Source organism: Eutrigla gurnardus, assembly GCF_963514095.1.
Source record: "Eutrigla gurnardus genome assembly, chromosome: 7".
NCBI classification, from domain to species: Eukaryota; Metazoa; Chordata; class Actinopteri; order Perciformes; family Triglidae; genus Eutrigla; species Eutrigla gurnardus.
In genome coordinates, this window is record NC_139921.1 from 15131503 (window position 1) to 15153529 (window position 22027).

The 22027-nt window shown below is 41.6% G+C and overlaps 1 protein-coding gene across 1 annotated transcript in view; it reads right to left on the bottom strand.

The window, feature by feature from the left end:
- Nucleotides 1-964: 964 nt before the first annotated feature.
- Nucleotides 965-22027, bottom strand: part of LOC311015866 (CD109 antigen-like) — a 29381-nt gene continuing 8318 nt past the window's right edge. Inside the window, exons 5-43 of the mRNA XM_084013305.1 lie at nucleotides 19525-20045; nucleotides 19053-19149; nucleotides 18892-18958; nucleotides 17904-17964; nucleotides 17533-17629; nucleotides 16167-16283; nucleotides 16020-16079; nucleotides 15818-15903; nucleotides 13678-13688; nucleotides 13442-13567; nucleotides 13336-13364; nucleotides 13049-13231; nucleotides 12770-12898; nucleotides 11911-11981; nucleotides 11719-11818; nucleotides 11539-11635; nucleotides 11346-11455; nucleotides 11069-11260; nucleotides 10660-10764; nucleotides 10492-10554; nucleotides 9962-10132; nucleotides 9722-9874; nucleotides 8994-9063; nucleotides 8762-8846; nucleotides 8535-8652; nucleotides 8054-8167; nucleotides 7638-7856; nucleotides 7380-7521; nucleotides 6705-6881; nucleotides 6496-6577; nucleotides 6151-6382; nucleotides 5847-6021; nucleotides 4887-5077; nucleotides 4519-4674; nucleotides 4301-4366; nucleotides 3439-3578; nucleotides 3077-3233; nucleotides 2110-2212; nucleotides 965-1949 (exon numbers count right to left, since the gene is read on the bottom strand). Of these exons, the coding sequence (XP_083869431.1) occupies nucleotides 1747-1949; nucleotides 2110-2212; nucleotides 3077-3233; nucleotides 3439-3578; nucleotides 4301-4366; nucleotides 4519-4674; nucleotides 4887-5077; nucleotides 5847-6021; nucleotides 6151-6382; nucleotides 6496-6577; nucleotides 6705-6881; nucleotides 7380-7521; nucleotides 7638-7856; nucleotides 8054-8167; nucleotides 8535-8652; nucleotides 8762-8846; nucleotides 8994-9063; nucleotides 9722-9874; nucleotides 9962-10132; nucleotides 10492-10554; nucleotides 10660-10764; nucleotides 11069-11260; nucleotides 11346-11455; nucleotides 11539-11635; nucleotides 11719-11818; nucleotides 11911-11981; nucleotides 12770-12898; nucleotides 13049-13231; nucleotides 13336-13364; nucleotides 13442-13567; nucleotides 13678-13688; nucleotides 15818-15903; nucleotides 16020-16079; nucleotides 16167-16283; nucleotides 17533-17629; nucleotides 17904-17964; nucleotides 18892-18958; nucleotides 19053-19149; nucleotides 19525-20045 (5076 nt within the window). The 3' untranslated portion in view covers nucleotides 965-1746. The remainder of the gene's footprint in view (nucleotides 1950-2109; nucleotides 2213-3076; nucleotides 3234-3438; nucleotides 3579-4300; nucleotides 4367-4518; nucleotides 4675-4886; nucleotides 5078-5846; nucleotides 6022-6150; nucleotides 6383-6495; nucleotides 6578-6704; nucleotides 6882-7379; nucleotides 7522-7637; nucleotides 7857-8053; nucleotides 8168-8534; nucleotides 8653-8761; nucleotides 8847-8993; nucleotides 9064-9721; nucleotides 9875-9961; nucleotides 10133-10491; nucleotides 10555-10659; nucleotides 10765-11068; nucleotides 11261-11345; nucleotides 11456-11538; nucleotides 11636-11718; nucleotides 11819-11910; nucleotides 11982-12769; nucleotides 12899-13048; nucleotides 13232-13335; nucleotides 13365-13441; nucleotides 13568-13677; nucleotides 13689-15817; nucleotides 15904-16019; nucleotides 16080-16166; nucleotides 16284-17532; nucleotides 17630-17903; nucleotides 17965-18891; nucleotides 18959-19052; nucleotides 19150-19524; nucleotides 20046-22027) is intronic.

Sequence of the window (22027 nt, forward strand, 5' to 3'; positions counted from 1 at the left end):
TGGCAATTTAGTTCGGGACATAACAGACCGTTCTTAATGACTGTACATCACACAAAAGCAACTAAAATGCAATTCTTCTAATTCATCTACTTTGATTAGTGAATATTATCCCTGACATCACACCTCACCCTCAGTTATCATATGCATGTAAATATATTTCCTGTTTGCAATAGGATCAGTTTTTAAGGAAATTAAATATCAGCTAAACTTTAAACTGTGGCCATTATGATAGCAAGGCTGCCATCTAGTGTTAGTGTCTGGTACTGCAATTTCTCAGGGTTTTGTGTAATAAAGAACAAGGAAGTTGTGTTTAAGAATAGTGTATGGAAACTGTGTGGAATTGGGTCTATTGGTGCTGTGGCAGTGTAGTTGCTATATACTCATGTTTTTCTTTGCAAATATGCGTTTTCCCCCTTTTTTGAAGTGGCTTAAACCCCTGTGAGCTCCTGGTATGTATTAACAGGGAGAGCAAAATGCTTATATAAGGTGATGGAATATGGGAGCAGGCAGAATAAGTTCAAGGGAGTGTGGTCTCATATGGTCCAAATTTGGGATATCAAAACATATTCACAGCAGTGTAGTCACTGTATTTACTAAAGGTACGGGTTCCGCCTTTACTGTCACCGTAGTGTGGTCACTTGACGTACTGAAGGATTCACTTCCGTTTAAAGAAGAGATTAAGGCATGGGACCCAATTTGGAAGATCTAGTACTTATTTAAGTACTTATTGTTAAACGCATCATATTCTCAACTTCATTCCATGTCTGCTCATGAACAATGTTTTATTGCCCCTGAAGGGAATTTGGTATGCCCAATTAGCATTAAAAACAACTTGCATATAAAAACCAGATATGAATTGCATTTAACACAAAACTCATTATTTTATTTATTTATTTTTTAAACAAAAGGCATCAGCAGAGTAAGACTACAAAGAGGTCAAAGGTCAGGTTCGGCTACAGAACAAACCTAATTCAATATTGCCGTTACCTCCGAAGTAAAACTGTTGATTGCCGATCATATTAAGGTGAACATGCTGTGAAATGTTTATGTCGTACATAATGAAATATACCACGGAGTGAACACAGCAGGCTGAACTCTTCAAAATAACATTCATATTTCATGACACGTCAAACCTGATTTCTCTCCGGTGACGACATGAATGTGAGAGTTCCTGCAGGTCAGTTTGCATTCCTTTGACACAGTTTTAGGATGTGGCAGACGGGTATAGTAGACGTTACATCACTACAAATGATTCACCGGGTCACTCTAGCGGTACTTTTATTTACAACACAGTTAAACATATTTAACCCCCGGAAAGTACACTAGGCCTGTAGACTAAATGTTATTGTAACCTCGATGTGTCTTCAGGCAGCGTAACACGTCTGCATGTTGGTGGCAGCAGGAAGTGTTTTAATCACATTTTATTCCAATCAACACATGGAATCGTGTAAGCGGCAGGTTTCGTGGCCTAAGTGGAGAAAATATTTTCTCATTTTTAGTGCATAAATTAAATTTGACTGTTGACTGTGTGTTCCAAAAACAGTAATTTCTCTGAATACAAAACACATCGTAAACAGTAGAAGGCGTGTGCACTAAGCTAATGAACAGCATGCAAGCAGGCCTTTAAATATTACAATCACTTGTCAAGAAATAACTATTATTAAAAAAAAATACATTTGATTGCATCTGATGCATATCATTGTGCACATGCAAAAATAATTTGACCTTAGCTGTAATTCAATCTAATTAGACTGCAATAAAAAAAGCAGCGACTCCAAGAAATAGGCAAATTAAGCTGGAGGCAGCGCTGCTAATGGAGTGAGAGGAGAGCGGGGAGGACACCGCGATGGTGATTCCCGGCCTACAGCGATTACAGTTTTCACCACAGAAGAAGCAGGAGTTCATGTTGTGCAGGGCAGCGGAGTTGTATGTTCTCGTCGCTTTTCTCGCTGTGAGTCAAGGAAAATAATCAGATGATGATACGTGACAATACATGACACCGTGTTTATATCAATGTAAAATCATACCGGCCAGTATGTTTAGTGGTCTTGCCTTTTGTGAGTCCACAACGGGACAAAGCAAAATTGAATGAATTGAAACTATACTCACTAGGTTCATAGTAGTCGTAAACCTGCACCACAGCATCCTGTACGTGGGCCACTTTGTAATGTCTGATGACTGGAAGTCTGATACAAACATCTGACTTGTTGAGCTGCAAAGGGAACCAGAAAACCGTGGTAAAACACAATAACATTTGCTTATCTTATTCTTTCATATGATATAGGGAATTTTTTTTTTCATTTTAGAAAGGAAGGGTATAGCCTACGGCAGCACTCCTGTTATTTTCTCAATTACACGGGAAAGTGACTCAACAAGAAAAGTGTGATTCCTTGCAGACCATAACCTGCATATTAAAAGTGGTTGTTGCACCTGACGTCTTTTGGTCGTCTCCATCTTGTTTTTTTACAACCAGAAGTGCCATGAGAGGGCGGAGCCAAGTACAACCGAACGCTGAAGACATTTGTAGGCCTAAATGTTACAATTAACCTTTGTGAACTTAAAACACACTGTGAAAGGGTTAAAGTTGTAAGACGACCTATGAATGACAAGTTGCCATGCCATAAATGTACCCTGCTTTATTGTCTATTTGACTCTAAATGGGACCATTATTTATTAAATCATGCTGGATTGAAAAAGACTTGAAATTAGCAATTGAGACCATAAATTCATGTTTACAATGTTTACTGAGGTAATAAATCAAATAAGAAGTAGGGTTATTTTCTCACAGAATGATTTTTGAAGAGGAGTCGCCCCCTGATGGCTATTAGAAGAGATTCAGGTTTAAGGCACTTATGCATTGACTTCACTTTTCAAAACTGGAGGTTGCATCATGTTGTGGTTAAACATGTATCTCATCTGATTTGGGCTAGTCAAACACTTGGTCCTGATTCTTGGGCACCAACTATGATGATTCAACATGGCTAATCATTTTTCCAAGTTCTGGTTTGACAAAAAAACTACATTTGTGGTCCAACTCAACTTTTCATGGCCGTCCATGAAGTGACCAAACACTTACTGAATGTAGGTAGAGGATGACTTTCTCAGGCAGAATCTCCACATCTCCTATGAGATCTGTTGGGGCAGCAGCTCCAGGAGAGAGACGGAAACCACCGAGCATGCCTACATCCAAAATGGCCATTCCTGTTCGAGATATCGCCTGATTGTTATTTAACCTAGAGATGACAAAAATGGGCATGATTTTAGTTCCTTGTTTTGCAGGATATTTTACTTGAATGACAATACAATGTAAAAAAAAATATGGATGTCAAAAATGTAGGCATATTTTAATATCAAGATCATTCAAATGAAGATCAATTTGAAGTGGAAAATAATCATTTAAACTCCGACGTAGTGGTCCGTCTGTGTTGTGCTACTTACCTGGTACATATAGATAACAGCATGTGACCGTGGTCTCTTTCCTCAGCAACGTCAACGTTTAATGAGAAAGCCTCCTCGTCTTTGGCGTGCTGGAGGTTCTGTGAAAACGCTTGGCTCTTCAGGTTGTAAAATATGTTCATCTGGATGGATTCATGGTGTCCCATGATGTTTAAAAATGTAAAAAACAAACTTACATTTAATGGCGAAGAGCTAAAGTTTACAGTACTTCACAGCAAGAGATTTTATGAGTTATGTGGAAATTCCTCAAGGTCACAAAAACTCTGTTCTGAAGTCTCTCCATTTCTAAAGGCAAAGTGAAATAAACATTGAATCTCTGCATTTGCTTCAACATTCAAGTATAGGATCACATAAGGTTAAAAACAGCATTCGGGGGTTTGTAAAAGAAGACATAGTGTTGTAATATTGAACATAGTGAACAGATTGACCTTTCACCCAAGCCCTCGTCTGACTGATATTATCTGGAGACACTAAAGGCAGACAGGGCTTCTGGCTACACTATGCGTTCCAGATGTTAATTGCTGGGAGTCGGTGATCATGCTGCATTAGCATTTCGCTGTTTTGGTTTAGCATTTACAATGCAGTATATTGTGCTGGGTGAAGCTACCACGCACAGCTGCTCCGTTCAATTTATTCTGGTCATGCTCCATTTTTTGATGTTGACTCGTATGTTGGAGGTATGAAAACATTCCTGCTTGTGGGGGGTTGTTTGGAGTTGAGTTACAGTTTCCTTAAACATGGACAGGTTTAGCAGAATTCATATCAAAGCTCCAAAATAATCAAATCTGTAGTTAATCAGTGTACACCATAGACAAATATAATGGCAACATTTGTGCAACTGTACCTGAAATAGCGCAAACCCTCTTCCTTCCATGTATATATGAAGGTTTAGATATTTGTCAAAATCCAGCTAGGAAACATAAAGGAAGGAAAACAAAAAACATCCAGGATGACAATATTAACATTACGATCACATGGTGCAGTAAATATAACATTAAATAACATTGATGTCCAATATATACAAGCATGTCACAAGGACGGGATTCCAACCAGATGGATTACCTCTGTCCTCTGATACGTCAGATAGGTGCTGGAGTTGATGTGAAACAGTGACACGAATGAAGACGCTGGGGCAGATACTTTGAGCCTGAGGTCGATGGCGTTGGCACCACTGAAGGCAGCGTAACACGCCAGGGCTTGGAGGGCAACGACTGTGTCCTTAGGAAGAAACAGGTTAACTGGGTTATATCGCTTTATCTATCATTTGGTGCATTATTCTGGGATACCTTTGCAATATGGTACCGCAGTTGGCTGAGTCTGGGATATGTGGCCTTTTTAAGAAAAAAAATGTTTAGGCTAGTTTAAAGTGTGCTTTGAACAAAACAAGGTTATTGTATTTCCAGCTTCTCGAGCAACAAAAGCAGTGTCACCTGTGTCGTCCCGTAGCCTCCTAGATGGTTTCTCTGCATGCTCAACCATTTCAAGATTCCAATGCCCTCCACCAAGCTGCCACGCCTATAATGAGCCAGCAGGATGTAGGAGGCCATCTCGATCTGTGCCGAGGGCGGCTGCCAGTCGTGTGACCCCGAGCCAGCTGAGGAACTCCACATCATGACTCCATCTTTGAAACAAAGCCACAACAAAAGGAATCAGATTTATTGTGCTGCATAAAAAGAGAAACTCCATGAATGTCTTCAGGGAATCTAATCAGATATACACAGGCACTTTTTTGCTGCTGCTCTTGTTCTTCTTCAAGAATAATATACTGTAGATCTTAGGACCTTCAAGAGTCTTTTTCTTTAGACATTTTGAAATCTCCCCCACTTTACAACCAAAAAGGCCTTTTTAATACAAGCAGCCTGAAAAATACGGAATAATCTTTCAGGTAGCCGAGGCAGCATGTTTTACGTTTAGACTGTATTTCTTTAAGTTACTTTAGTTTAGTTTACTTCTCTTCCCCAAATGTGGCGTGCAGTTTCTCCTTATGAAGATAATCGAAAGGAACCCTTGTTTTTTTTAGCCCCAATAAATGTGCTGATCAATATTGAAATGTGGCAATAATTTGACAAAAGCAGCTGTAAATTGCAAAGTTTAATCTGTCAAAATTTTACTTCATGGTTTCTTCACCATTAAATGTCAGGTACCACATTTCTGGTAAATTCTCATTAAGGCGCTGCTAAAATATTTATCGTTATTCAATATTTGAAACTGGATCAGTTGTTAGTCTAACGTCTGATTAATCAAAATGGAACAAAAGTTGGCCAGCATGTCCACAGAGTTCTAGTTTTATAGGCCGTAATGCAGCCGGTTCTCTGGTATCAACAATAATAATAAGACAAAGAAAGCATTAATGAAGATTTCCTGGACATAAATACATTTAGGTAAATTACCTCTGTAGTCAGCTCTCCTGCTGAGCTCATCCATGGCAGCGCCGGCCACAGGACTATTAGCCAGAGCTAGAGCATAGGCTACCACACACAGGCTGTAGTTACTGACCACCAGTCCACTGGACACTTTGTTTTCCAGGTACCTCTGAGCCAGGGAGATGTTACCTGGGTGCATGTCCTTCACACAGAGGGAACAGACAAAAGATCATTACATATAAACTGATTTATTTGCCAAATATAATTTATATGAGACACAATCTCATATCGTTACTTCCTCTACTGAAATACTCAAATAGCCATGACTCACCGCATAGCTCTCGTCCTCCAGCAGGGCTATCAGCACATAGGCAGTAAGCGCCACTGAACCATTATCCAGTCCTCCCTGCAACTCTGTGTGGATCAACATGCCCACCTCACTGAACTCTCCGTGGGTCCCCTGGTGTTTGAGGAGCCACGTCATGGCTCTGGTCAGGACACTCTGGTCTACCTGCATGTAGGGCTGAGCCTGGAGGAAGCACCTCAACACGAAGGCTGTCAACCTGGGACCGCAGAAAGCAAAAGCGAATAAAGTGATGATTGGGTAACATAATTAAATGTAATACTACAGAATTTTGCCTGCAACAAGTACATTACCATTCCTCTGATGACCTACCATGTGCCACCAGAGGCATCGCTGGCTCCGAAAGCACTGAATGAACCGTCCTCTCGTTGGTAGGACAGTTCTCTCTGATATCCTTACAGCAGAAAATAGAGTTTAGTTAAATTCAATAACACATTTCTCAAAAAGGTGCCTTGTTACATCTAAGGAGCACATGAAATAACTTTCCTCAGATGTAAGTGATTCATGTACAGGCTGCTTACCTTCCATCATGTAGACCAGAGCCCTGCTCCTGAGCTCTTTATTATCCTGGATGGACTTGTCCAGGTACTGGATAACATAAATACTTGGAGCAAAGTGGATCATGTTCTGCTCCCCACAACCAAGAGGCACCTGAACCAGTGAATCCAAGTTGCTGATGGACAAGGCCAAGATATCACCTGTGTAAAGCAAGGCAACAGGGAAGGAGGACGGATACATCGTACTATTAAGAATCTTAAAGTTACAGGGTATGGAAGAAGGGAAAAGACACTATAGAATGCCATCACAAGCAGAAAACTACACCTTTGCGCTGTTTAATAAAGCTCACAATCACAAGTCCAGAAACCACACGTTTGCCTCCAACTAAGGAAAGGAAAATACTGAGGCCTACATTTCTACCATGACAAATGCCAAACATCCCTTGTGAATGGAGCCAAGCCAAACCGCCTGACAGCTGTTCAGAAACTGCCCGCCATAAACATTCCTCTTTGATGTCCATCATTTTTTAACATTCATTACCTCAATATTTTCAGGGCATATACCCAAACTCATCATCTATACGCAAAGGAACATCCGGGCACATATTACACATGCCTAATTGACTCAAAGTAAACATGAAGAGCACTCAGACGGAACCGCCACTGGCACAACAGAGAGGACAAAAACCGTGGACGTACCGATCAATGCCACGTGGGCCCTCTGGCTGCCCGCTACCACATCTGGTGGGAAGGAGAAGGAGACGGATTTGGAACTGTTGTACTTCGTTGGTGCCATCTCCAGGAACAGAGTCTGTGAGAAGGACTGTTCCACTCCCTCAGGCTTCAGGAACATGGAAGGGATTCATAATTAACTGCATGCCACGTAGCACGTTGCATTTCTAGATGGAGATTTAATTCGCATGTGGACATTATCCAGTGTTTTCCATCATACCGCACCTTCACAAGCACTCTCCAAACAAGACTGTCTGATGCCTCCGCAGATACGGCATCCACAGATATTTCCACCTCGCCCAGAGCCACGGGCCTTATAGGGAACAGAGCTGAAGCAGACACATGACTCCCTAAGGTGAGTTTTTGGGCATTTTCCACCGAGACATCCCCGTTGCCTGCCAAAACAGACTCATAGGCCTCACTCTGTGCTAGCAGCAGCATAACCTGTGGAGAGAAACATACTTTAAAACGAAGAATGTAACATTTCCTGCATGCCATAAATGACAGTGACAGATTATCGGAAGATACTAATAAATCATCACGTAGGGAGTATGCTGGAGTTGTATCTAAAGTAATGCTTTACAGGTCAGAAGATTAACCAGTCCTATTTCAGCCAGAATATTCCATAAATTCCTCCATACCTCTATGTCGTGCTCTAAATGGTTGATGATGTTAACCTCCAGCACAATTTCCTCTCCTCTGATGAGGTATGACGGGACATCCAGAGACAAGGAGAAATCTTTGGACACGGTCAGCTGAATGAGAAAACATTAACCAATTAAAAAGCAACTTTGGTTAACTTCGTTAGCAGCGGATATGAAAAGTTAGGAAACAAGGCTCAGTAGGGTTACAACTGTGAAAAATTACTGAAGCTGCAATGTCTTAGGGCACACTTTTTTGTTGTTGTAAACACTATATAAAGTGGGACAAACATGCTTCAAGCTTTAGAGACTGTCAGAGTGACGCCAAGGAGAGGATTGTTCCTGCGTCTCCTCGCCCTATTCAATACAAACAAAGAAGTGCAGCATCCTCGTTGCAAAAGGAAACAATTAGAATGCATACAAACCCCATATCTGAGAAACATCCCTGATGTATAGAGGCACATTGTGAGTATTCAGTTACCTTTTGTGGCACAGGGGTGAAGCCCAGACCCAGCCTGTCTGACATCACCAGTGCAGCAGCACTCAAAGACGAAACGCCATCTGGGACGGTTATTTTCTCACTCATCCATGTTTGATCACTGATAGAAATGACAGACAAAAGTATTTATGTTATGTTATTATGTTTTTATATTTGACAATACTGATCACTAATTTAAATCACCAGCACGTATAACTTTCAGCACTCACGTAACTGTGGTGTCGAACCACAGCAAGGTCTCACTGGCGTCCATCCAGTGGCTCCAGTACTTCTCTACCATTAGTGCATCTCTTTCTGAAAAACAAGAGAGGGATCAGTTCTTTACAAATATCTGAAGGCTGACGATTAAATCCAGTATGGAAAGTGTAGGACCAATCCAATATGCTACATGGCCACAAGAGGGACTCACACATTGATTCAGTGTGTTATTTGTTATCATACCACTTTTAGGTCCATCAGGTTTGTTTTTCTGATACAGTCTGGCATTGGTCAAAGTCCTTATATGACATTCCTGTGGTGTGAAAGATATAAAGCAGATGATAATAATGGCAAACCAGTTATAGGAGCTGCTAAAACTGTTTTTTGGGGTGTAAATCAGAGTGAACTCCCGTACCGAGAGCTCCGCTATCAGAACATCCATCATTAGTGTAACAGCCAATGAAACGTAGGTCAGGTCTCAGATGCCTGAGGAGATCTGGCTTTTTAAAATGGTCTATTCTACCAGACACAATACACGGCGTCAACGTTTTTGAGATGGGAAAAGGTCATCTTAAGACGGCCCACTGTGGTGAAGCTTTGTTTCCTCCATCTCGCATCCATCAATAACCCTCAGGTCCTGCACCCAACACACTAGAGTTACCAGCTCTTAGAAACAGCAGAGTCATCTCCCAACAAAGCAGACAGATGGGTTACATCCAGACTAACCGGTTTAGTGGTCACACACCGAATGCCCATACGGGATCTAACTGGGAAAAGTATTTACAACGGATTAAGGAGACCGGGAAGACTGGTGATTTGTGATTTAACTGGAAAATGGACAAAAGAGAAATGAAGGAAATGGCTTTCTTAATGAGTTTAAGTTTCAGAGATGATATTTTTTTCTCTTTTGTCTAAAGCTATAATCTTTTAAACCTTTAGGCTTTGGCACATTAAAAAGGGATTCGTCATACCTGCTCCGCTTTTATGTCGAGGTCAGCCTGCGGGGTGTCGTCGTGAGACCCCATTACCACGATTCCCACCTGGGATCTCGGTTCAAGAGCCGTCACGGTGAGCGATACCTGCTCACCTGGCTGGGCTTTGTCCGCGCTCCAGTGTAGAGATACCTGAGGGAAGCGAACGAAAACAATCACAGACATGTTGGAGAAAAAAAAAAATAACATGAATGAATACATTGAAAAAATGAAAAGTACATGGTTGTGTTGGTTGATGGGTATGTGCACTGTGTCACTGGTGACCTCTCCATCGGAGAGGATGCAGTAGACAGTGACGCAGGCCTCAGGGGACCAGGATACTGTTGGGGTCAGAGTAAAAGAGGAGGAAGTCCGTGTCCCAGCAGTCACCACTTGACCTCTTGAGCTCACCTGGAAGTACAATAAAAGTCTTTCTTTTGCATGTCATCACAAATTCATATAATATTTAATTTAGCACAGGGACGTACATAGGTTCCTATAATTATCTCTATGTTTGCATTTTGTGTAGCATACAGCATTTTGAACATAGTTCCACAGTGATTGATGTACTGGTCGGATCACACACACAAAAAAAACAAAAACAGTTTTTATTAACCCTTACTAACAAACTAATTTGACCTGAAGTTTTACAGGACATCTTTCTATAAGGTTCTTCATGCAGTACGTCATTGTTGCAGAAAAGAAAATGCCAGGTTATATTTTGTTTGGTTATGTTTTTGGCATGATTTGATATATTTAAGCAAACATACCACAAAGTGAAGCTTAGTTGGTTGAAAGGTGCTCTTCACGTCAAGCTGAAGAGCTGATCCAATCTGGAAGTTCAAAATCTGAATTATGTGGTTGGTTGCATCATCAAGAACATCATTAAGGCCTGTTTGCTGTATTAATCATTTTTTTAAATATATGATTAGATTTACCTGTGTAGGTAAGTTGTTGATCGGGGAGATCTGCATGTATGAGCCACTAGGAGACGGGTGGCTGTTATAGACAGTCAGAGTCTCCTCACTGGATTGGAATCTTGCCTGAAAATAAACAACAGATGCAGAAAATACGAACCAAAAAAATAATTTGGGTTACAAAAAGGATAACATCAATCTATGTGTGTTGTTCCTCAAAAATTAGAAAAGTAAATTTGTTTTACAATTGTAGGTTTTTGCTTACAAGTTTATAAGTCTTGGGATCATTTTCAATTGAAAGATCTATTTCTATTATTTATTGTATAATCTTTCTCTACTGAAACTCCTCATCTTACATGCAACAAAAACTACTTAACAGTGCTTCTCCCCGAGGACCGACATTCCACGTACTGGAAATCAGAATACTCACCCGGATGAAAAGCATCCCAACTTGATCCTGTAATTCAAACTGTATGCGGATGTTACCGTCCTCAGGCACGGGAAGTGTCAGAGTTGTAGGTTCGGCATTAATCATGGATATTCTCTGAGTGACTTCAATCACAGCAGAGTGCTTTAGATCCTCAGGGCGGAGTGGCTTTCTGTCGTACCTCCAAATCCTTAGCTGTGGAGTAGACGCAGGGAAGCAAATAACGTTGGAGCATCAGTTTAAAGCAGATGGCGGATAAAAAGGATAATATTTCACTCACTTTTGCAGAGAAGTGTAAAGATGGCTTTAGTGAAGCTGGAAAATCATGGAACGCAAGCTGGAATATGTTGGTCGTGCGGTGGACTTCAATGGTTTTGTTCATTTTAAATCCTTGGGTGACAAGAGATGATGTAACAGAATGGTTTGAAGATGCGACTGCTTCAATTGACACAGTTACATATCATATATTTCACCTGTGAAGTTGTCGGTAACACAGGCAGCAACATGTACAGGGCTGCTCATTCCTTCCAGCAGATCTTTGCTGAACAAAAACTGTGTTGACCCATAGATCTGAAAAAGCAACGGACCAAAGTCAAAGTCAGCCGATGCTGTTTAGTATGCAGATACTTACTGTAGTAACTGTTAAAGCTCACCTCTTTAGTTTGCGTTCGCAGGAATGGAGTTGCTGCGTTGTGCGTAACGGACGCCACAGTGACAGTAAGTGTCCCCTGTACAGGTGGTCCACTGGGGTAACTAGATGGGGAAACAAGTCAGTGTATTACTGCATTTGTGTAAATGTCATATAATGTATTGGCATGAGCTGACTGAACTCACAGCGCTCTCACGGATCCCGATATGTCATCTCCAACGAGGACATGTGCAGGTGTCTTGAGCAGTACTTCAAAATGAGAATGCTCTGCAACAGCAGTCAGTAGAATTATGGGAATGTCAGTAATTAAGTTGAGTTACTCCACGATGAATCATACAGAAGCACCACTCCAAATATTATGTTTACTAGAGTATGTGCTCAGAAGTTTCTTGGAAATAAATCATTCAGCATGAAAAAAGAATAAAGAACAACATAATCGACGAGAATCGATGAAGAGATCATCGTGGACTCAGACCAAAACCAAATTAGTCGAGTACCCGACGAAGAAATAGAGCTTGATTAAAAATCCATCCATTGGCTACCGCTTATCCTGTATTCAGGGTCGCGGGGGGGCTGGAGCCGATCCCAGCTGTCATTGGGCGAAGGCAGGGTACACCCTGGACAGGTTTGATTAAAAATATACATTTTTAAAATTGATACTTCCTTTATTCATGCAGGGAGACCGTACTGATTTATGATAAGATAAAATAATTTTATTTACGTTTTTTTGATTATTCTTCACTAAAAATTATCTTTCATCTGGGATAATATGGTGAATTGTATTTATTTTGTCCAGGATAATCGGGACATGAAACAACCATAGTTGTTCAGATATCTCAGTCTGAAAGTACCATCTTCTGCTGGTATGGCTTAAAAAGAATATTGCAATAAACTGATAGCTCTATTACCGTAATGCTCCACAGTGAATGCTCTCTCATCAGTCATGCCCTATGAGGAAGAGGATGGGAGGTCAAATCATTTTTCTTATTCAATTCAAACAGGAGTATTTTAGCATGCTGCACGAAGGTGAAGACATTTCTATATTTAAACCCTACATTCACTGTGGCCGTGATCACCCACTGGCCAAGAAGATCTGGGATCGTCTGGGCTAAACTGAAATCCTGCAACACAATCCCCAGGTTCCCTGTGGACTCCCACCTGTCGACAACGTTCCCACTGGGATCCTGCGTGTGACAAAAGACTGTCAGTCAAACTTCCCACCACCACACAATACCAAAGCCATCCAACTCCTCTGGCTTTGTTCTTTCACACAGAAGACCTGCCTGTATAGAGACATCCACTCTTCCTTTGTACAGATGATTATCCAACTGTACAGACACAACTCGGACTTTGACGGTGTCGCCCGGCTGGTAGCGTGATCTGCTGGTTTGAATGAATGTGGAAACGTTCCTGGGGCTGAAGCTGAGGGTGGTGGTGTTGCTGAAAATCAGACTATCCTCTCTGTAGCCCTTCACCGTCAAGTTTACAGAGGAATCCGGAGATGGAGATCCAATAATCTGGAGCGATTGAATAAGCATTTTTAGACACATATACGTGTGATGTCGGGCTAAACAGGTCCTTTAATTCTCATCTGTAAGAAATAAACAGAATTCATACTCACAGGAGGGAGCGTGAGGACCCAGGTCAAACCTTAAATACAGAGCGAATATATAAAAAAGGTCAAAAAGTAATGATGCAAATTAACTTCTATGTAACTGCAGTATCACCTCCTTGGAAGTCCTTTGTTTGGGCGACTTTGTTGTTGCCGTGTGCCACCGTAACCGTCACCCTGCCAGGGAAGTCAGCAAGAACGGTGATAGCCAGCGAAGTGGGCGTCCCAGCATGCACCACCTCTGGAGTGGAGATCAGAAACAGTGTCCTAGAATATGGAGGAATGGCTTGTTATTTATTGGTGAAAAAAAAGAGAGATTGTATTAGCATTGTATGAACAAACAGCTCTTACCTGGTAGAGTCCTGAGTCAAAACGGGCACAGCGGAATGTAACACAGCTCCCACACACACGAGCAGAGCCCAGGTCCCCTCCATGCTTCTGGTCCACACTTCGCCACCGCCAAACTGAAAGCGACGGCTTTCGTGAAGTGACCTTGATGTACGTATTACGAAACCCCACCTCCTCACACACACCCGCGTGCATACACATAGTGTGTGGTCACACACTCTTAACACCTTTGCCCAGGGGGATGCGTCTCATCTGTCTATTCAGGGTTTGACAATTCCCGGTGCAAAGCACAAAGAAAGACGTGTATCCATAAAAACACATCTTGAATGTCAGAAAGAATACAATCCTGCATGTAATATGCGTCTCAAATCACCTGAGAGTTCAATTCTTGGTATGTTAGCTAACAATCTGTGGCAGCTATTATAATCGCCATTGGTTTTGTAAACATGTTTGACATTCTAAGGTGAATAACATTGTGTTAACAGAGCAGGGAGTTGTTATTGAGGCCTTGTCTTGTGAGAAAGCCATGAATTGACGTCAAACAGTTCAGGTAGTCCCTCTCCATATCAGCTCTCTAAGTTTTAAACTGAAAAAGCAATGTCTTATATTGTATCATTGTTTTTGTTAAACTTTTCTACAAGTTTACAGTAAAAATAGCATCAGGGAACAAAGGACACTGTGGGACCATGTTTCAACCTCTAAGCACTAATTAAAATATTTACCAAGAAACATGATGACAGGCACAATGGAAGCCTGTATTGACTCTTCATTACCAGTAGGGGGTAGTAAAGTCAAAGCTAACTCACTGTCATCACTGTAAAACTGACCTTCTTTCATCTCAAATGAAAACCTCAATGAACCCAGAAGAGATGGGAATACTGTGTTTCTGCTTTTTAGTGTAGAATGTACTCAAATATTTCTTTGGAAGTCCCCGGGTTACACAATACCCACACGTTATTGTTTGCTTCATAATAACATTTTATTTCTTTGGTAATATTTTTTCACACTAGTTACATATAAACATGTTTTTAGAAATGGTCCATTTCCACAAAAATAAGGAATATTCTTCCAATTTGGCACTTGCGACTTTGGCAACACACTGAGCGTTAAACTTGCTGAAACAAAACCAGTTATTCAGGTTCTCATTGTAGTCCAAGGGTGCATTTGTGCATCAGTGAGGATACAGGCGTGACATTAGATGATTTTGCAACTGGATATACAAGCCTGTGTAGGCTTGCATTTGCTTTTGTAATGCACATCCTTGAGCACCTCAACAGAAATGGCGCACTTGTGATAACATGGAGGCACTTTCTAGACTTTGATCACTGCCATTCAGTCACTTTCTGACAGAAAACCTGAACCGTTTTTCAAAAACTGACTTCTACTTCTACTGAATGCCTACCGAGCCCTTAGAGGACTCCAGCAGTTGTGTAACATCTGTACTGTACATTATTACATTCATACACCAACATGGTGCTAACAAAAGTGCATATTTACAGAGTTCTAAAAGGTTCAGGAAAAAGTAGAACTGTTGCAGAGCATCAGACAACGTTAAAAGGCAAAACAGAATGGCAGATAAAACAATGTGCAGTTTAAGGACTGTTTCTGATTAGACATGACGTAATACAGTACTTTCGGCCAGTGAAGTACCAGTGTGGAGACATTTACAGCAACTATAGTAAAGGCTACTGCTACTACTACACTACTACTATATATACACACCAGATATTCTTTATTTCTATGGAGGTCAAAAATAGACTTTATTTTGAAACCTACAATACATACAATCTTGTATTTAAAGATAAGTGGTTTTATTAATGATTTACCTCCTCAGTTGACCATATTCTGATAGCTATCTAATTTATATATATTTTTTATGCATGTCAAATGTGAGCTGATTAACTATATGAAAGTTACAAGATAATGGTAGCAAACAATTGTGCGCTTCGACAAAGCCTCTACCTGGTCAGAGGACATTTTCTGAAGCGTATGAAAACTTTTACTAAGAGAAATGAATCCAGTTTTCCGGGCACAAAACAAAAGGTATAGTATTCAGCGGAGACATCACAAATTATAGTTTCCTCTGACGCGTCCTGAAGGATCCACTATGTTGAGACTGTCAGTCAGTACCTCTAGCAGTCACATCTCAAAGTGACGGTAGATGCTCTCCACGTAACTCAGGACCCTTTGCCAGTCAGGACCTCCTGCTCTCAGCATCTCCTCCAGCGTCTGTGGAGCAAAGATTTCAAACACATCTGCTCAAAATCTATGCATTCATCATAGAAAAATCAGATAGGACTTTATTGTAAACTGACGTTTTATTTATTAAAGACACCCAGGCTTACCAGGGTTTCTGCGATGCCGACAGTCTCTCCTGTTTTGAATGCCAGACTGAGATTCTCCCTCTACGACGAAAAGAACGAATCGATAAGTCGCACGAACACGATAAATCACTTGGTCCCATTAACACAGGCGCCAGGAACAGTTCCTACCTTGTTCTCTGGAGTGAGGCTGGTGTAAGGGATGTGTGAGGGGAGGTAGGTGTGGTAAACGGCACAGAAGGCGAGCCCGTCAGCCCAGCTGCTGCTGAAGTTGGTGATATCGATGTTCTGTAGGGAGAGAAAAGACAGAAAAGATTATGTTAAGACATGAGAACCAATTAGTTAAGATGACAATCTGAAGCTCCAGTGATAAATTAATTCTTTGAAGCAGGCTATATTTTCTAAGCTGTAAGAAAAGCAGAGGTGTAAATAAAAGAATTAATGATGGCTGAATTCCGCCCGATATTAGCTGGGATCGGCTCCAGACCTCCCTCGACCCTGAATAGGATAAGCGGTTACAGATAACAGATGGATGGATTCCATTTAGCTGCTTGAGTTTCATGGTCCTGGTACTGTGCATGCTGGCACACTGTCACACTATCATGACTAACTGGGATGTTACTCTGTTATAAGTAATACCTGCTGGAAAAAAAGGCCTATTGAGGTATCAAATCCATGCATTCAAGAGCTGATAGAAAATTGGAATTCTGACTTCCTCATGTGAATATTAAAGCAATGAGGCACCTCTTCAAGTCCAACAACTTTTCATGTTCTTCTCAGAATCTGATCGGAACACACTGATCACGATAAGTCTTATAAATCACATTGCCTGCGTATCGGAGGGGAAAACAATAAACGCTATATTATGCAACCATGAGGCTTAAATTCAAACAAAATGCCTAGCTAGCTAAAATCATCAGATATCAGCATGTCAAAGAATTACACTGGCACCCTATGTCTACCAGGGGTGTAGTTAACTAAAATGATGGGACGAGTTAGTAACCTGCTAGCATGCTAATGTTACATGTGTCAAAATGCTTTTGCTTAATTTCCAGAAATAAAATTAGCTAAACCTAGCTTAATTAGCTAAAAATAGCTAAAACTGGCATTTGGACAAAATGCTTGCTGCACACATGATGTTGGACGTACTGTGGCACTCAGGGCTCCTATGAGTCCTGCTGATGCCTCACTCTTATCTGCTTAAAAGCTCAGTATTTCAGGTCTGTAGCTCATAAAAACTTAGTTCTGGGTTCTTTACCCAGTTGGTAGTCCATCCCACCACACAGCAGCTGGTAGGAACTTTTTCTGTTTGCTTGCAAATGGGAGTGAAAAGGAGGCACCTTCACGCAATACAAAGTCAATGAAGAGTGATGAATTGCTTTCCATCCGGTGTGGGCAGGACTTAAATGCTTGCTTCTCTATATTCCTCACAACTCGCTCGTACAAAATGATCAAATGATCGTGAAAGCCAGTCCTGTAATTTCACCATTTGGTTTTGTACGTTTCTGAATCATTACTAAGTCATGTCCCGGATCACCTTGTAGCCTTGTGTTCGGCTCTGACACCAGCGGAGCAGCGAATTTCTCTTTGAGCCTCCATGGCGACGCAGCAGCAGGTTGAAACCGTCCTGGGACCTGGAACAGCAAGATATAAGGCTTCAGATCTTTCAGGCAGTTTAAAAAAACATATTGTCACATAGTTGACTTCGTTATTGAAATTAAAACATGATTGACTCGTTGGTTCAAGTAAGTCAGATTAATGGCCCCAATAATGAGCTTTATGAGTTTACCAGACAAATGTAGGGTCAAAACGAGTTCAATTCACAGGATGTAGCAATGGTGCTGGTCACTTCGACACAATGCTTTGTCTGTGTCTGTATGTGTGTGTTTGTGTGTGGGGGGGACTCACTTGGGGGGAGGCAGCTCAGTGAGGGCAGCGTTGTACTTGTTTATAGACTCCTCACGTTTTCCTGTAAAGACAAGCAACCATACTTCACTACCCAACAGGATGCTGTCATTCTGAACAATTCAAGCAGCGGTTAAAGCAGAAAGCTTCAGCTACACCACCCGTTGCCATGCCAACACAAACTTCTACATGTTTAAAACAGCATAGATGTTTGAGGCAGCAGAAGAAGCTGTAACATTGACATTCACTATATAAAAGGAGCAAACTAGTGAGCAAAGAATTGCCCATGTAGCTTACACATTTACACAACATTAGCATTCCCTTGGAATCAAATGAATGCATTCCCTTCCTCATAAAACATTTGGAAAGCGGATTTCTTGTTGAATCGGTGTTTACATGTTTACTTGCTTGCACTCTTCTTCCTCACTGCCTTAGACGGGCTACACTTCTTGGCGTGTCAATGCCACCAATTATAGGGCCCTATACTTTCCGTGATGAGGGAAACCGTGGACGGAATCGCAAAATTTGAGAAAAAAAGAAGAGGAAAAAAATGGAATTGACTGTAAAATGCGTGCATTTCATTGAAATTGTCAAAATCTGCATACAATTTATAAAAATCTTGTTTTTCCCTACTATCATAAGTGTTTGTCACCACACCTAAGCCGAATGAAAAGGAAAAAAAAGTTGCCGAGAGTGTCTACTGTAGTTTAGTGTAATTAAAGGGCACAATGCTTCATCTAGTTTCTCTCCTCTTCTCTGTTTCGCCGAGGGCAGGGCTGTGAGACTGACACACACACACACACACACACACACACACACACACACACACACACACACACACACACACACACACACACACACACACACACACACACACACACACACACACACACACACACACACACACACACACACACACACACACACACACACACACACACACACACACACACACACACACACACACACACACACACACACACACACACACCTGTTTCAGTGCTCGACCGGCTGTCATGCCAATCCAGACTTCTTCGGCCTCTCAGTTGTCCCAAATTCTTTAAAACAGATGAGATTCATTCACATTCAGTCGTGATCAGCAAATCATTGATTGAGTGCATGAAGGATCTTCCTCATGATAAAGCATCTCACCTTGTTGGTAGGGCCAAGTGTTGAGGCAGTATTGGGTTGGGAAGTTCCATTCTGTATGTTGGGGGAGCCTGAGGAAGCAGGTAATCTGGACAGGCTTCTGTAACATTACAATTCATACCACAACTGTTTATGATAGCAATTTTATAGGACAGGTGTTCCACTCGGCTCTAGCTGTAAATTGAGCTGTTCAAATTGTCCTCAAGTGGCCCTGTGAAGGCCTTTGGGTGAAGTAGTTGAGCAACACAGTCTAAAGAAACCACAATTTCAGTCCGGACCATATTTGGTGATTGTTTTTCATTTGTCGCTGCTTTGTCAGAGACAAAAAATGTGGACGACCAAAAAAGTTTGCCTTTGTTGAGAAATAACTGGCTGTCGGAACATGTTAAGGTGTCTACTGCACAAAATGTTGCTTTAGTTTCTTCTTTCTGTATTCCCAAATTAAGTCAAACAAAGGTCAAACATTTTATCTCACCTTGACCTCTCTGTGGTTATCGTCCTTCGCGTTTCGCTGGGTCGCATCTCCTCCCCACTCCGATCCTCATTGGTCACATTTCTCAGGTAACGCTTAGTCACACCTTTGCAGACCGTTCTGGCATCCTCTCTGACAACGTTCTTCATCAATTCACTCTGACCGCTACTTTCCGTCCCTTCTCGCCCCGACCTGTACGGCCCCCTCTCCCTGCCCAAATGGGTCCCTTCTTTGCTTTCACAGCTGTTGGTGGGTTCTCCATTGGGCCTCTCTGGTTCCTGACATGGAGCCTGGGTTAAAGTCGCTAGTCTCTGCCTGCTCTGCGTTAACTCCCCTCTCAGGGTGACCAGTTGCATATCAGCCTCCTTCTGTCTCTGCTGGGAAGCAGCCAGCTCCCTCTCCACATCCTTGTGGGCCGTTCGGAGCGCACTCAGCTCTTCCTCTGCTTCGGCTCGCAGACGGTCTGCCACTGACACCGCCACCTGTAGGTCAGACTGGAACTGCAGCCATTCCCCACGCTCCGTCTGGAAGGGAAACAATAGGGTCTGTTTGATGATGCTTTAGATGAACACAGCCCGATATCTGTGGTTCTTATGAGATACGGTAGCTGGTCACACACAATTAGCCTTAGCACATCAACTCATATCTTCATCCGGACGCACATGTCTTTTCTTATTTAAATTGACTTCTGGGTCCAGTAGGCTTGGGCCAGTTCAAATATTTTCAAACCAGTCCGATACTATGCCAAAGACCGGACCGAACCGGTTATACAGATCTTCCGCACTATGCGTCGCACTTGCCAGCAGACCCTCCCGTGTGATACATTCTTTTTCTTACACAGAAGATTGAGCCGTGTCTAATTTTACAAAACATCCCGGCTTTGTGGAACGAGAGACGGATACGGTGTCGCAGGCCGTGTGACGTTTTCAGTGAGCGTCAGAATTCCGATTAGCTCGTGGCTTCAAAACAACTGAAAGGTGAACTTTGCTCGGCTTGCATATTTACATGACTCTTCAAACCCAAGCGAAGTTGCTGTGCATCATATACTTGTTGATGATACAATGGCGGCCTCGTTCGAACAACTACCGGCTTTATATCTTCTTTGGAACTACGTTCTCAGCTCGTTAAATGCGTTGAGTAACACGTCTCTAAAATGTCGAAGTAAACAGACACAAGGTATGGCACGCATCTCCCCCTCCAACCTTGAAATGTGATCTCGGCCTCGGCTCGTTCAGCAGCGGGGTGGCTGCAATTTGCGCGCCGGCCGCCTCAGACACTCGCCAACCCGGTTATAAATAAACACATTATTATTTTTATCACTATTGCTGCTTATTGCTAATGAAAGACATGTTAAATTTAGTGCCGTGACATCGTCAGGTCACTGATGTTTTTCATTTTAATTTTAAAATTTAAGAACGGTTCAAAGTGCCGGTTCAACCGGCTTGCATAAAATAAACTGGTTTGGTCCGGTACACCGAACCGGTGAAACAGGAAATCGGCCCAACCCTAGGGTCCAGTTAATAAAACATGCAGCTTATGTTTTCATTATAGTACAAACAGAGAACTCATACTGTTACTTTACCGAAGGCAAGTATTCTTCTACTGCAAATCATTTTCTACAATAAGGTAATACAAAGCAAATAATGGATTAAACAGGAATTTTTAAAACCAAACTTGAATGACTGCCAGAACAATCAGAGCTGAACCTCCAGAATACAATGACTATAGTCAAATGAACAATCAAAATATCCCTCTGGCCCTCATTAGGAGACTCGGTTGAACTGAACTGAGCAGCAAGCCTCAGCAAGCAGTGAGGACGATAGCTAGCAAGTCCACTCTAATGAGGCATCACTGAATTGTGAGCCAAAAGTTTTTGTTCATGTCAAACTAAAAAAACAACAAACAAGAATATGTACTTGATTTTAAGAGAGAAAAAAACAGACAGAAAGAAAAGGAGTGTAATCTTTTCATATTTAGTTGCACGGCCAAGATTTAGGCCTTTACTCACTGGAGATGTGACGAATAAACAACACAAAAATGCAAAATACTCCTCTACTTATATTACACATCAACACTATTCATACTGGCAGCATTGTTAATGTGCGACAGTTGCAACACTTGTTCCATAGAAGGTCCAAATAGATTTGCATCACCAGAAGACCAAGTACCGGGAACCTACTGACGCACAGCAGCGTCTGGCAGTCTGTCTGATAAATGTTTGTATATTGTAAGCCACTTTAAGCTATTTTATTGAGTTGTGTTTTCGCAAAATACCTTTGAGTGAATTTGAGTTCCTTCTTGTAAACAGTTATACAGTACAGATGTCGAGGGCATTACCAAAAAGTACTGTTAGAAGTAGAGATGGGAGAAATAATCGATTCTATGATGCATCGCTATGCTTTGTTGAACGATTCTGCGTCGATGCAGTAAAGTTCATAAACCATTATTATATTTTTTTTGGGCAATCTTTCCCCATTTTATATAAGTAATATAGTACATCAAATGT